The sequence below is a fragment of the Anthonomus grandis genome, chromosome 2 (assembly GCF_022605725.1).
Source record: "Anthonomus grandis grandis chromosome 2, icAntGran1.3, whole genome shotgun sequence".
In the NCBI taxonomy this organism is placed as follows: domain Eukaryota; kingdom Metazoa; phylum Arthropoda; class Insecta; order Coleoptera; family Curculionidae; genus Anthonomus; species Anthonomus grandis.
In genome coordinates this window covers 47,604,195-47,618,973 of record NC_065547.1, presented here as the reverse complement: position 1 = coordinate 47,618,973, position 14,779 = coordinate 47,604,195, and the positions used below count along the sequence as shown (strand labels likewise).

Here is a 14,779-nt window from a genome sequence, read left to right as displayed (position 1 = left end):
AGAGGTCCAAGAACGGATCCCTGTGGTACCCCGTAGGTGTTAGATAACCATTCACTAATAATATTGTCAAGCTTTACGTACTGTTTTCTGTCATACAAATATGTTTTAATTAAGCTGTACAATACATTTTTAAATCCCATTTTAAATAATTTGTCTAAAAGAATGTCTATGCTTACTACATCAAAGGCTTTTTTTACGTCTATGAAGACAGCTATAACTATTTGTTGTTTATCTAATGCCATTGAAATACAGTCTACAAAATCCACAACCGCACCAAGTGTACTACTGTTCTTTATAAAGCCATATTGATATTTATCATTCAATAGATTGCAAGAGTTAATGAAAGATAACATTCTATTTTTTATTATTTTTTCAAGAATCTTGGGGAATACACTAACGACTGAAATGGGCCTGTAATTATTCATATATCTTTTATTACCTGACTTAAAAAGAGGTGTAATTTTACTTATTTTTAACTCTGATGGGAAAATCCCTTTTTGTATAGTTTTATTAATTAACCGTACCAAAACAGGTATTATGTATTCTCCAAAATTATGTATGTCCCTAACCGTAATATCGTCATATCCAGGTGCTGAGTTTATTTTTAGTTCTTTTAAAATTTCTGATATTTCCTCTTTATTAGTTAATGTTATAGAAATAGAACTATCATTGTAGACTTCATCAATAGAAAAAATCTCGTTTGATAGTTGAATCTCCGTTTCCAAATCTTTAACTATTGATTCACCGACCTGAGAAAAATATGTATTTAAATTATTTGCAATGTCAAGCTGAGAATTAATAATGTTATTTTCAATTATTAATTCATTAATTATTACTTTAGATTTTTTATTTTTTATTAAGCTGTTGATAAATGCCCATTGCTTTTTAACATTATCTCCAGCTAAATTCCATTGGGTTTGAAAATACCTATTTTTAAAAGCACGTATTTTATTATTAATTTTATTTTTTATGTTTTTAAATTCAGAGATAATAGTTAGGTTTTCGGGTTGGTTAATTTTCTTTTTGTATATTTTATCTCTTTTTTTGATAAGCTCAAGAAGTTCAATATTTATCTAGGTGTTATTTTTTTCGTATTCTTAATTTTTTTTGTATATTGAGATTTATTTTTACATTCATTAATTAAATTAATTAATTCTTGAAAAGTTGTTACGTTAATGCTTAATATTTTTTGTATAAATAAGTTTACAAATTTTTTATAATCTACAGATTTGACTTCATAATCTACTTTTGGTTTATAAAATTGCACAGGTGTTTTAATGTCAAGCAATATAAGTTTGTGATCTGAAATTGCATTTTCTTTAACATTAACTTTACAACTTAAATTACCACTATAATCGCTAAGAACATGGTCTATAAGAGATTTTGATAAACTGGTAACTCTAGTAGCGCATTCCTCATTTATCGAGTTATTAATTTTAAAATTGTTTAATGCTATTAAATCTTTGTACTGTTTGGTTACTTGCGAAACATCAAGCAGAAATGTTTTACTTTCTTCTAACCATGTTTCAGCTGCCAATAGTACATCCCAATTTTCACTCACAACCAAACACTGCACCAGATCCAGTTTATTTCTTATACTTTGTAAGTTCATGTAAGCAATTTTTAGTTGTTCACGAGGCCTCGCTTGTTTTCCAACTGACTTTTATTATTGATAAGGAGAACTTTTGAACTTTCGTCTTTCCTCAAAAAGATATTACCATCGCCAATCCATAGGAACTTAAAATTTTGATCTTTCTTAAAAGCCTTAGCTGCCATGTATAAATCAAGATTAGTTTTTGTAAGTTCATGGTTGAGAAAGATTTTATTATCCGTAGTATATCCCATATGATAGACCAATACCTATTTCGGCTGCTAAAAAAGGTAATTTAATAGATATGTGTCAGTATATGAATCCGGTTTATCATCCTTTTTACGAAAATTTGTTAACAGAATGAGTATTATTTTCCCTTACATGTTTACATTTACAACATAATATACTATCAGCCTACTTTTAGTATTAAGATTATTAATGTATTTTTTGTTCTACTGTCATTTTTTCTATATTATAGATATTGAAGTAGGATACAGTATAGATTTAGTTATTAGTCTTACAGTTAGTTTTGTTGGTTTTTACGTAAGGCAGACTGAAAAATAAAAATATATTAGTTCACCACGTTTTTTATTTTGTATCCCAGACTTTATAGTGTATTGAAAAATGCGCGAGTTATGGAAAAACGTTGTAAGTTACAAAGCAGTTACAACGTTATTCCAAATTTTTCTTGTATAAAAGACTCTGTAGCCTAAACTATGGATAAATCGTGTAAATTTAAGCCTAACAGCATGAAACAACGTTGTTACTGTCATGATCATGCAACGTTTTTCCATTTTAAAGTTCAAAAAAAAGGTATATAGATTTTTGCTCCTTCTGAAAAGTTGAAACAATGTAAGTTACAACGTTGTTCGAGCCGACTCTTCAAATGTTGAAGCTTTAAAGCTAAAAGTTGTAAAAGTGAGAGTTGATTGAGTAGGTCCTGGATGGTGCACACTGGAACGGTTATATAAAGTTTTAATTTAACCTTTTATTGTTCAACAAGAATAAGATAATTATTAATAGATAATACAGTAAATTCAGGAATGTAATAAAATCAAGCCCACTAACTGATACAATATAAATAAGTAACAATTTAATTGTATATGATCAACATCAAACCGTAATTGAACATGATTGAACCAGTGCATGTTCTATATATAAGGTCTTATTTCAACAATTTTATTTGACTAAAATTAAATAGAAAAATTGATAAACTGCTAAAATTATAGCTTTAAATTTTCATTGAAATACATTCTTAATTATAGAGATATTGAGGGATGTTCACCATTGCACTTAGCAGCAGCGTACGATCATGAAGCCAAATGCGTGGAATATTTACTTAATCACAGAGCTGATCCAAAACTGAAGGATGCAAAAGGTTTAGTAACATTTTAAAATGGAGGATTACCATGTGATTTAACTATATGCACCGAAAATTGTACTAAAATTTGTATTTAAATTAACTACTTTAGTGTTACCACTATTACTGTACAGGGTGTCCCAAATTCGAGTCTTACCATTGGGATCTCGTAAACTAGAAGAGATACGAGGTCAGTTAAATTGGGAGCCAAATTTACACAATTTGGTGCTCATTAAAATGCCCTTTTAAAATTTCAAAAATTCCAAAGATATTTGGAAAAAATCGGATATTCGCGATTTAATTTTGATTTTTTACGACTCTATTTAAATAGATATAACAAAATATATTACTCAGTCTCATTGCTACTTTCTCTGTTTTACAAAATAGTATCGTCAGATTTTCAAACCGACGTTTCGTATTTGGAATTCCTTAATGGAAGAACCTTTGGATGTATTACGCCAACTATGGTGGCAACAGGACGATGCGTCACCAATTTATTAAATGAATTGTTCCCTAACGAATGCATTGGAAACTAAGGACCCGTACGTTGGCCTGCTAAAAGCCCCGACCTAAACCCTTTAGATTACATTCTTTGGGGATTTCTTAAAAACCGTCTTTATCAAAATACGCCGCAAAATCTTGAAGCCTTACAACAAGGGATATAAGGGCTATTCAGGGTGCGATCCATAAATTACTGTTTGAATATTTGCGTTAATTGTGTTATTTTTGGGACATTAAGAATATAGTTTTTGTATCTCTTTAATACACGAGTCCTTATGGAAATATCAATTAATGTTAAATTTTTGAATAAGTGCGATACATCATTGGTTTAGCAACATAAGGGGCTCTTAAAATCCGTAATAAAAAATCCAGGGCCGTATTTAAAGAAACAAACTTGATGATGATGATGACAGCTCAAATACGTCGATTTGAAAATCTGACGACACCATTTTGTAAAAGAGAGAAAGTAGCAATGAGAATGAGTAATAATTTATTTTGTTATGTCTATTCAAATAGAGTCGTAAAAAAATAAAAATGAAATCGCAAATATTCGATTTTTTCCAAATATCCGGGCATTTTAATGGGCAGCGAATTGCGCAACTTTGCCTCGATTTAATCGACCTCGTATCTCTTCTAATTTACGAGATCCCAATACTAGGAATTTAAAAACTCTGTCATTTTAATATTTGATAATCATATGGGTACTTCTCCTTTTAACTGCAAAATTGAACTCTTATAATTTTATGTTTTTTTTTTTTAAGGATTTTCTCCGATGCATTATGCCATAGCGTGTGGAAATGTAGAAGGTGTCAAGCTACTGTTAAACGTAACGGAAGAATCTGTTTTTCGAGGTGAAGCAGGCTCTCCTAATATTACTCCTCTACATTTGGCTGTAAGTTTAGTTTTTTTTAATTATGTCGGTTCTATATAATTATACTATTACAATTTTATTGTTTTTAGGCAAAACTGGGCAATGTTGAAATATTAAGATCAGTTCTAACAAAATATAACGACGTAAATATCCAGTCAGATGAAGGTAAAACATTATTATTTTATTATTATTATTATTTTTATTAAAAAACTAAATCATTTCTGCACAAGGCATTATTATATTAGGCAATTATTTTAAAATGAGAACCAAAACATGTAGCAAGCTCGAAGTCATGTATTGAGAACTGACTTACAAGTGTTACAATGGATGTAAATTTTCTTTGATTAATGGATTTCTCTCACATCATAAAGGTATCTAAAGACTACCTTAGCAGTCTAAACTTCACTGATAATAGTAATTTCACAAAATAAATCACAATCCATAAATAAATTTATGAAATGCTAATTATTAACCGAACTGAAAAATTACTTATACACCAAGATGTAAATTCCCAATTTGTTTTTTTTAGGTATTCTTTTACAACAAAAAAATGTTTCTCAAGTTCGCTCTCTTATTAAAAATCAGTTTAAAATAGTAAAGCTAAAAGAACCAACAAAAATATGTGGAAAATAAAATAATTACTGCCAATGAAAAATTTAATAAAAATTGGAAATAACAAATGAAGTAAAACCAAAAAATAAAAATAAACATTTAATTCAGTAACAGCAAATTATTTCAATAACTTTTTTTACATATTCGCCATTAGACATAACAAGAAACATAAATTTTAATAGAAATAAGCTGTAGAAATGGCCTCATAAAAAATAACCTTAAAAAATTAATCTTTTTACCTCTTTTGTTGAAACAAAGGTATATTTGTGTTTTTATAGTATTTAATAAAACATTTGACATATTTGGCCTAAGTAATAAGTTCATAAAAATAATAACAGATAGTTTGGTACCTGCTGTAACCATCTTTATCAATTTTTGTTTTACCAGAGGTGAATTTCTGTCAAAACTAGTGATTTCTAAGAAATTATCGATTAATGGACTACTCTGAAGACTTTTTTAGTATTTTTTTGAAGAAATTACTGATATCCGAGCACTTTAAATCAAAATAATGAAATTCTTATTCCAGGAGTGCCTGTAAGAATTGAATTACTTTTTCTCTTACTCACAAGTAAATATCTTGGGTTCTAAAACTCATAGCTTCGCAATTATTGGTTATTGGACTACTCTAAAGACTTTTTTAATTTTTTTTTAAGAAATGACCAAAATTAATGCAACAGAACTCAAGATATTAGAATTCTTATTCCAGGAGTGCTTGTAAGAAACAAAAAACCTTGTCTCTTATTGACAAGTGGATATCTTGAGTTCTGGTAGTCACAATTTTGAAATGATTGATTAATAGACTACTCTGAAGACTTTTTTAATCATTTTTGGAAAAATTACTAAAATCAATGCACCGGAACTGAAGATATTGGAATTTTTCTTCCAGGAGGGCCTGTAAGAGACAAAAGACTTTGTCTCTTATTGACAAGTGAATATCTTGGGTTGTAGTAGTCACAGTTTTGAAATTATTGATTAATGGACTACTATGAAGACTTTTTTAATCTTTTTTGGAAAAATGTCTAAAATCAATGCACCGGAACTCAAGATATTGGAATTCTTATTCCAGGAGTGCCTGTAAGAATTAAATGATTTTTTTCTCTTATATATAAGTGAATATCTTGGGGTTTAATAGTCAACATTTCGAAATTATCGATTAATAGACTACTTTGAAGTTTTATCTAGGCATTTTTGAAGAAAGGACTAAAATCAATGTACCAGAAGTCAAGATATTGGAATTCTTATTCCAGGAGGGTCCAATAACCGCTTTTCTCTTCAAAAACCATTTTTCCTCATTTTACTTTTGTATGCAGTTAACGAAAATACATTAGGGATAGAGAATGTCTTAGTTTCTCTGGATCCTTAGATATTACAAGAGTTTTTGGATAAACCACTGCAAATTAGATTTTTTTTTTTTTAAATCTTACACGAGTGATGGAAGGAATGGAATATTTATAGGTTGGCTTGCAAATGGTTGTTTAGATATTGCACCTGTATTATTTGAAAACTGGGGTTGAATGTTGTTATTTGGCATTGGAAAGGGATTTTGAAAAGAATATTGATTTTGTGGAGGAACAAAAGATTGTTGAATTGGTGGGGGCATATGGCTGAAATTTTGGCGATTATTTCTTTGGGAAGATGTTCTATTTTGGGGTGTATTATAAATTTCTTGTCGTGGAATGAAACTACGAGCATTTATTTGCTGTTCGATAAGTGAATGGTTTAGAACAATTGAACTTGCGTCATCAATATTTTGGGGATTGTGTGACATTAAAATTGTTCGAAGCTCGCTAGGAGAGTTAGACATTAAAACAGTAACAGTTGTTAATTCAGTTTGCTCCATTAAAGCGTCTTTTGTACCTTGAGTTAGGGAATCATCAGCAGCGATTTTTAAGGAAATACGAGATTTTAAAATTTTTAATCTTTCTATAAAATCTAAAATGGGCTCTTTTCTAGATCGAGTTAAAAAATTTAACTGTTGAGAAAGTACTTGACGGTTTATTCTATCGCCAAATTTTTGTCTTAAAGCGTCTTTTATTTTGGGCCAGGTCGTTAGATCCGGTCTACAAAGTAAAAAATCGCCTGCTTCTTCGGTTAATTTAGAACATATTGAAGCAAAAACAAATTCTTTGAGAGATTCATCTACAGTGCCTATATAATATCTATTATAAAATTTGTCTACACTTGAAATAAAAAATTCTAGATGATCACTATTGCCTGTAAATGTTTTAAGAGTATGAGCAATCTCTTTTCCTGCTATAAGGGTAGTCATATTTGATGAATTTGGTTCTAACGTTAAATTTGTTAAATTTACGTTTCTTAAAGAAATATTTGAAAGGTTTTGTGTAAGATTATCAATTTCACTATTTGACATTAAAATTTAACTAATGTAAACGAATTATCGCACTTTTAGTAAATTTAAAGTATACTTAATAATAAATTGCAAAAATTAAAAAAATTAATTCAAAATATACACACAACAATTATCATAAAATTAAATGGGAGTGGAAAGGAAAAATCACTACGATTTTACTTCTCGCAACTGTGGTCTTCTTGCCTTGGGTTGGTTTCAATGCCTCAACAAACAGTTAAAACTGACGATTTCTTGGCTTCAGCAACGATTTCTTGGACTGCTTGCACAACCAGGAATCTTTGAGACACCTACATGAACGACTGCGCCAGTGATGGAATTATTATTGAACATCTACTTTTTAAAAAAGGAATAAATTTAATTCACTACAACTTTATTCGTCGAAAATTATAATGCAATTTTTATGGAGCCTAATAATATTAAAATGCTTATTTTGTTAATTCAGGAATATTTATAATAATAATAATTATGTATGGGGTCAACTGAGGTTCTTGGCCTGGTTGCATCACATAACTCACGTAATGATTAAATTTAAAAAAAAATTACTCCAGTGATTTGAATTCAATAATTTATTTCTGTCGCATCTATTTCTTTAATTCATTTTTAAAGACATCGAAGGAATTGCTTAATCGGCTTCATTATTTTTGTAGTAATTTAATTTTAATTCAAGAAAAGTTGTGCATTTAAATGCCATTTTAGGAACTTTTCGAGTTACTCCTTATTTAGATTTCTCTTGATTCGAGTAACATACGTTGACATAATCAAATCCGATATACTGAGAACACTTGGCTTATTTGAGCCTTGATGTTCGCAAATAGTGTTTTAATTGTGGAAAATTGGACCTGAATCCAATGCATTCACTGAAAAAAATGACTTATTTGCACTTAAATTGACGTCTTAAAATGAGAATAAAACTATTAACCGATCGTATGACCATAATATTACATATAAATGACATACAATGGCATTCGATTGCGTTAGTCACGAGGTATTATATGCAATACAATACAATCGCTTTATTGTCAAAAAATTATAAATTTTGTAGACAAAGCTAATATAAATAAACACATACAAGTAAACACATGAGTACACAAAAAACAAAAACACAAGACATTTAGACTATACAAAATAGGTAACCTATTGTACATGGTCAAATTACTTATACAACACTGCTGAAGATACTGCAATACTGCTGAAGAACCTGGAGCATTGTGAATTTACGGGGTGTGCACACATTTATACAAGGTCTATATAATAAAAACGGAAAAATTGATAAGGGGGTCTTTAATGTCCAATATTATTTAATATACAGGGTGTTTCTTAACCTATACGCATAAACTTGGGAAATTATTGCTAATGATAAATAATGACTAATAGTGAAAAAAAATTTAAGTAAAATATTTTTAGTTTCCAAGATAATTCTTTTTTTTTTTTGAACAAACTTTCAACAACGATTTTCAGTAAATGTGTGGGCTGGAATTGTAAACGGAATACTTATTGGCCCTTTCATTTTGGATAATCGTCTAACTGTTGTTTTTTATTTAAAATTCTTGCGACAAAATTTGCCGGTACTCCTTAAAGAAGTCCCTCTTCACATTAGGCATAATTTATGGTTTTTTCACGATGGTGTTTCTCCACCACATTTTGCGCGACCAGTGCGACGGCATTGGACCGAATGTGATCGATGGATAGGCCGAGGTGGTCCAATTGGATGGCCTCCTCGATCACCCGACCTTAATCCGCTTGACTTTTATTTTTGGGGCCACCTAAAATCTCTGGTGTATGTAAACGAAGTTGACAATGAACAAGAATTAAGAAATCGGATATTTGCTGCCGCCGAGGAAATTCGACTACAACCTGGATTAGCTGCTGTCTGCAACTCTTGGCTTAGGCGTGCTCAATTATCTATTGAAAGTCATGGAAATAACTTCGAACAACTACTATAATAGTTAAATAAACATTTATTTTGGAGAATTTACGTTTTTTTTTTTTAAATTTTAATTAATAAGTCGTTTATCTCCGTAACTAAAACTATTTTACAAAATTTTTTTTCACTATTAGTCATTATTTGCCGTCAGCAATAATTTCCCAAGTTTATGCGTATAGGTTAAGGAACACACTGTATTAAATTTATTAGTTATTTAACAAAACCCCGTGTACTCTGCTATATATTTAATTAAAAAAACATCATGTTAATAATAAACATTCTTGTCAAATCTATAAATTGAATGTAAATAATAGAACATATTATAGTTATATTATCATATAAGTAATTATTTAATTTCTAATTAACTATTTAAATTGAATTAAGTATAAAACGCTAGCAGTTAAATAAATCTACATTATTTAAATTTATAAATATATTTTTGTTTCTTATATTAATGTGTATAAATTAAAGATATTAAGTTTCAAAAAAGTTTGAGTTTTAGTGTATATAAAAAAAAAATTAGAAAGAGTCATATTGGAACAAATCACTAATATGAAATATTAGCAAATATATAATTTTTACTGCATTATACCTTTCCCTACCATCATATATGTTGTGGATATTTTTTCCATCATTTTTTTGAGTAGCCTTTTCTTGTAATTTTGTTGACTCATTTAAATTTCAGTGGAGTCAAGGGGGTTAATAAACCGTTTAAAATTGTAATTTTTAAGTGCCTAAATGATTGTTTAATACATACTCCTCTATTTTAGGTATTACCCCACTAATCTTAGTAGCAAGAGAAGGTCACATACAATGCGTCCATTTCTTACTAAGATTCGGAGCTAAAGTATCTTTATGTGATAATATTAATTTAATGAGCCCGATACATTACAGTGCCAAAAACGGACACTCGCAGTGTCTTACTTTGTTGCTCCACAACAGCGAGGATCAAAGTATCGTTAATATGGTGGACAGGTATGTATCTGAGCTAGTAATTAAAATACCTTTTATTTAATTTGATCAATTTTAGTCAACAAAGGACCGCCTTAATGCTAGCCGTCTCAGGGAACCACACGGAGTGTGTTCAGGCTCTTTTAAAATGCGGAGCCGATCCGAATATTGTAGATACCGATGAACATTCCTGTTTGTTTAGAGCGGTAAGTTTTTGAGACAAAGGAATTGTATCGCAAGTTAACTTTAACATGTAACCGATTTTTATTTATTTATTTATTTATTTACAGTCAAGGCTCTCTTATAATTAATTCTAAAAATTACATCACAATCTAGAAAAAAAAAAAAAGCCATGTAGTTTAATCAGGAAGCCGTCTCAGGTGTCAAAAAAAAAATAAATCAATATTAAGATGCTTTAACTAGTAAGTAAAGTAATTGGAAAAATGCATATATACTACAAAAATTTGTCTATTTCGAATGATGCAGGGATTGATATTAAAATTGAGTTTTTCTAAAACAGATGAAGAATCAATGATATTGTTTATAGTCTTGTATATAAATATTAAACCAAAATTTCTTCTTCGGACCTCCAACGATTGCATATTATACAATTTTAAATTGTCATCATAACTTAAGGAATGCCGTCGTCTGTTAAACCTATAATTTAAGGTGTTAACAAATTTGCGCTGCACACTTTCTAGCCGGTTAATATATTTGGCGTACATTAGATTCCAAACTGTTGTAGCGTATTCCAGTACAGGTCTTACTATACTATTAAATAATATTGTTAAGGAATTTACGTTGCTAAATTCTTTTGTTGTTCGAAAAACGAAACCAAGATTTTTAAGAGCCTTTTGTACAATATTTTCAAGATTTTTTTCAAACAAAAGCTTAGGATTCAATGTCACCCCAACATCTTTAATATAATCCAAATATTTAAGTTCAACATTGTTTAGGCAAAGATCACACTTTAAAAAGCTTCTTAGAAAACAAAATACAATTACATTTGTCTAGATTATATAGATATAATATAACATAGAGCATAATGCTTTTCTAATATTGTCTCTTGGAATATGATCAACTGTAAAAAATTCTCTTGATTTGATAACATCAATTAATGATGGAGATATTAGATGGCTCAAAGACACTGCTAAAAAACTTGGAGAAAACATTCGTAGCATATTAATTGTTAAAGGTCATTTTTAACGGCAAACATTTTTTGTATTTTTTTTATTATTAATAAGCTTTGGTCGCTTTTTAATAATAAAAAAGTATTTTATGTCATCCTTAACATTTTCCTCTGTTTTAGCAAGGTGAGCTATATATATATATATATATATATATATATATATATATAGTATTGTGCAAAAAGATAGCAACATTGAACTTTCTTGTTATATATCTTTTAGTATATATTTTATAAGTAAGGTTTATATATTATTTACAAGAATAATTAGAGCCTGTTTATATTTTCATATTATCATATTTTTTGTATCATAATAAATAAAACTTACATCACAACATTACAAACTTACATTACATTACCAAATTGTTTTATGCAAATTTATTATTCAAAAATATAGCAACAAAAAATAGTTTTGATTCTAAAAAAAATATAACCCAACTAAATTAAAATCAATTCAATATTTCGTGTAGTACCCCTTCTCCTTTATAACATCTGCACATCGTCTTGGCATGGACTCAATTAATTTCGTAATATAGTCATTGTTCACTTCTTTCCAAGCCTTTTCCACTATTTCAAAGAGAATATTTGTATTAGAGCATGTTAGGTGCCTGATTTTGGTGTCAATATAATGCCATAAATCCTCTATAGAGTTTTATGGCGATTGAGATGGCCAGACCATTACATTTATTTTTTCATCGGATAGCCACCTCTTAACAAATTGAAAAGCATGTTTTGGATCGTTGTCATGCTGAAATATGGCTGTTACTGGCATGACTTCATCCATATATGGCACTAAATGTGTTTGCAGAATGTCTTTGTGTATAAAACGATCCATTTTGCCCACTATTCTTACTATGGGTCCCATGCCACGAGCCAAGAAACATCCCCATACAAGAATATTTCCCCCTCCTTGTTTAACTGTGGGGCAAATGTACTTTTTGTTTAATCTTTGTTCATTGGGGCGTCTGACGTATATCACTCCATCAGTCCTGAATAAATTATATTTAGATTCATCACTAAATACGACTTTCTTCCAATCAGCTACAGACCAGTGGACATGAGATTGGGCAAAGTGAAAACGAGCCTTGACGTTCTTCTTTGAGAGTAACGGTTTTTTGGCGGGGCAACGGGCAGGTAAGTTGGGATCAAGTAATTTTCTCCTTACGGTACTGGAACTGAGGTTTACTCCTTCACTCTCTTTTAATTTTGCCAAAATTTGGGACAAAAAAGACAAAAAAGGATTTTCTTTGGAAATTCGTAGCAGCTGCCTATCCATTCTCAAATTTTTCTGGGTCTACCAGGAATGGGCGCCGGTGCAGCTGTTCCAGTAAGGCGAAATTTTTTGCAAACTCTGGATACGATTGACCTGCGAGGCCGTAAGCTTCTTGCAACGTCACTCTGCCTAACGCCATTTTCGTAATGCTCCACAATAATTTTTTCTTACACCAGAGACGATTTTTAAGCGACCCATTTTAAGTTAATTCTGAGATTCAAAAATAACAACTTTACAGCAGGTAAATCGATATTTAACTGATAAAATAAATGCGAAACAAGAATGTTGCTATATTTATGAACATTGTCTAAATAAACAAACATGAAGTTCCTTACTCTGCATTGGCATTCTTGTGATATCTCGGTATATTTATAAATAATACAGAGACGTGTACTTAAAAGTAAAAAAAAATAATATGGAATAAATAAAGGAGCAATAATAGAAATAGTATTTTTGAAATCATCGCTTGTTGCTATATTTATGCACAATACTGTATATAGTCCTTAGATATAGTCCTTACTAATATTTACTTTTACAATTTTTTACGTAATTTGGAGAAATTATCATAGTCTGACCGTAGCTCATATTTTTTCCAGTCTCTGTGCGCCTGCACTTTATTCTTTATTAAATTAATAGTGTGCTTAGAAAACCATAAAGGATATCGGCGTTTTTTGATTGTTATTTTTTAAATCTCTGAGTTCACAATATTAATATTACTCAGTTCAGCGTAAAAACATTCGACGTTGCGATCTACATCCTGAGATAAAAATAAATCATTCCACCGAAGAGAACGAACCTTTTTATTAACAACTGTATAATTTGCCTTAATGAAATTTACCTTCTGATAAGAGTTACAGATAACTTTTTTTTTTAATAATTTAACTTAATATTTACCTCCAATGACATATGGTGACTGTCCTCAGGCACTAAGGGGTAATTACATTTAAGTACCTCGGTCATTAAGGAATTAGTACCTACGACTAAATCTAAAATTCTATTCCTTGAATTCAAAACATAATTAAATTGTTTTAAACCATTAAGGAAGTAAAAAATCAGTGAAACATTTACTACATGAGTCAGTGGCGTTATCAGAATTTTGTTTGTTGTTACGCGACCAGGATAAACTAAGCAAGTTAAAATCACCTAGCAATAAAAATTTTGCATTACTTTTATTACTTAAGACAGACTCTACTTTTGACAAGAAATGTATATAGTTATTCGAAGATGTATGATGGGGGGACATAAACAGTACAAATTAGCAATTTATTACCTCCATTTAAGACGACACTGACCCATATATCTTCAATTGTATTATCAATTGAGTTCAGGACATCAGGCTTCAATCAAGATTCAATTATTGACACACAGTCAAAATGAGCAGCACACATAGATTGGTAAAAGTCAACAGTTTTTCTTCTAAATCCTCTGGTATTTTGGTAACAAATTGAAAATTCAGTGCTTACAGTCATTTAAATAGAGATTAAACATAGGAGATAGTATTTAAACATAAGAAGACAAGGGAATTAGGTACTCAAAGATGACAAATTTTGTTTATTGGAGACATGAAAAGCTCTGCTATTATCTTCTTTTTTAATGTTTATCTTCGAATCCTTAATCCAGAAATACTATAGTTTGACTTTTTGCAAAACTCCCGAGCCTTTTTGTGTAGCTGCTTAATATATGGAGAGAGATGCTCATTGACAAACAACCTAGTTTCCTGCTCAAACCCCAAGTCAGAAGCCTTCAAGCCACGGTTTCAAGCCAATTTAACTACACTTGAAAATTCATTTCTCTTTGACACGGAGGAAAACCTTACTATGACGTTTTTAGGATAATTGTATCTAGTATTCGACCACTTGTTAAAACGAGCAACTTTATGAGATTCGGCTATATCGTCTTCGTGAATTATGGTTTTTTATCATTGGCACTATATTCTCATTCCTTTTTTCCGGGACAGCGCAGAGTTCAATATTATGTTTACGACTCTCTTGTTGTAGCACTTCGATTTCCGTTCTTAAGTGCAAAGACTCTACGCATTTCGAAAAGTTCTCCTGCCGCATTTCATTTATCGTTTTAGATAACCTTTTTACGTTTTTGAACGGTTTTTGAACGGATCTGAAGGCAGCCAAATCAGACCTT

At 30.2% G+C, this 14,779-nt stretch overlaps 1 protein-coding gene across 2 annotated transcripts in view; it reads left to right on the top strand.

Annotated features, from left to right (window-relative positions):
• LOC126747158 (serine/threonine-protein phosphatase 6 regulatory ankyrin repeat subunit A-like) overlaps positions 1-14,779 on the top strand; it is an 80,242-nt gene that overhangs the window by 32,207 nt on the left and 33,256 nt on the right. For both annotated transcript variants that reach the window (XM_050455667.1, XM_050455662.1), the window contains exons 10-14: positions 2,857-2,969; positions 4,214-4,344; positions 4,413-4,488; positions 10,001-10,205; positions 10,261-10,387. In XM_050455667.1, coding sequence (XP_050311624.1) covers positions 2,857-2,969; positions 4,214-4,344; positions 4,413-4,488; positions 10,001-10,205; positions 10,261-10,387 — 652 coding nt within the window. The remainder of the gene's footprint in view (positions 1-2,856; positions 2,970-4,213; positions 4,345-4,412; positions 4,489-10,000; positions 10,206-10,260; positions 10,388-14,779) is intronic.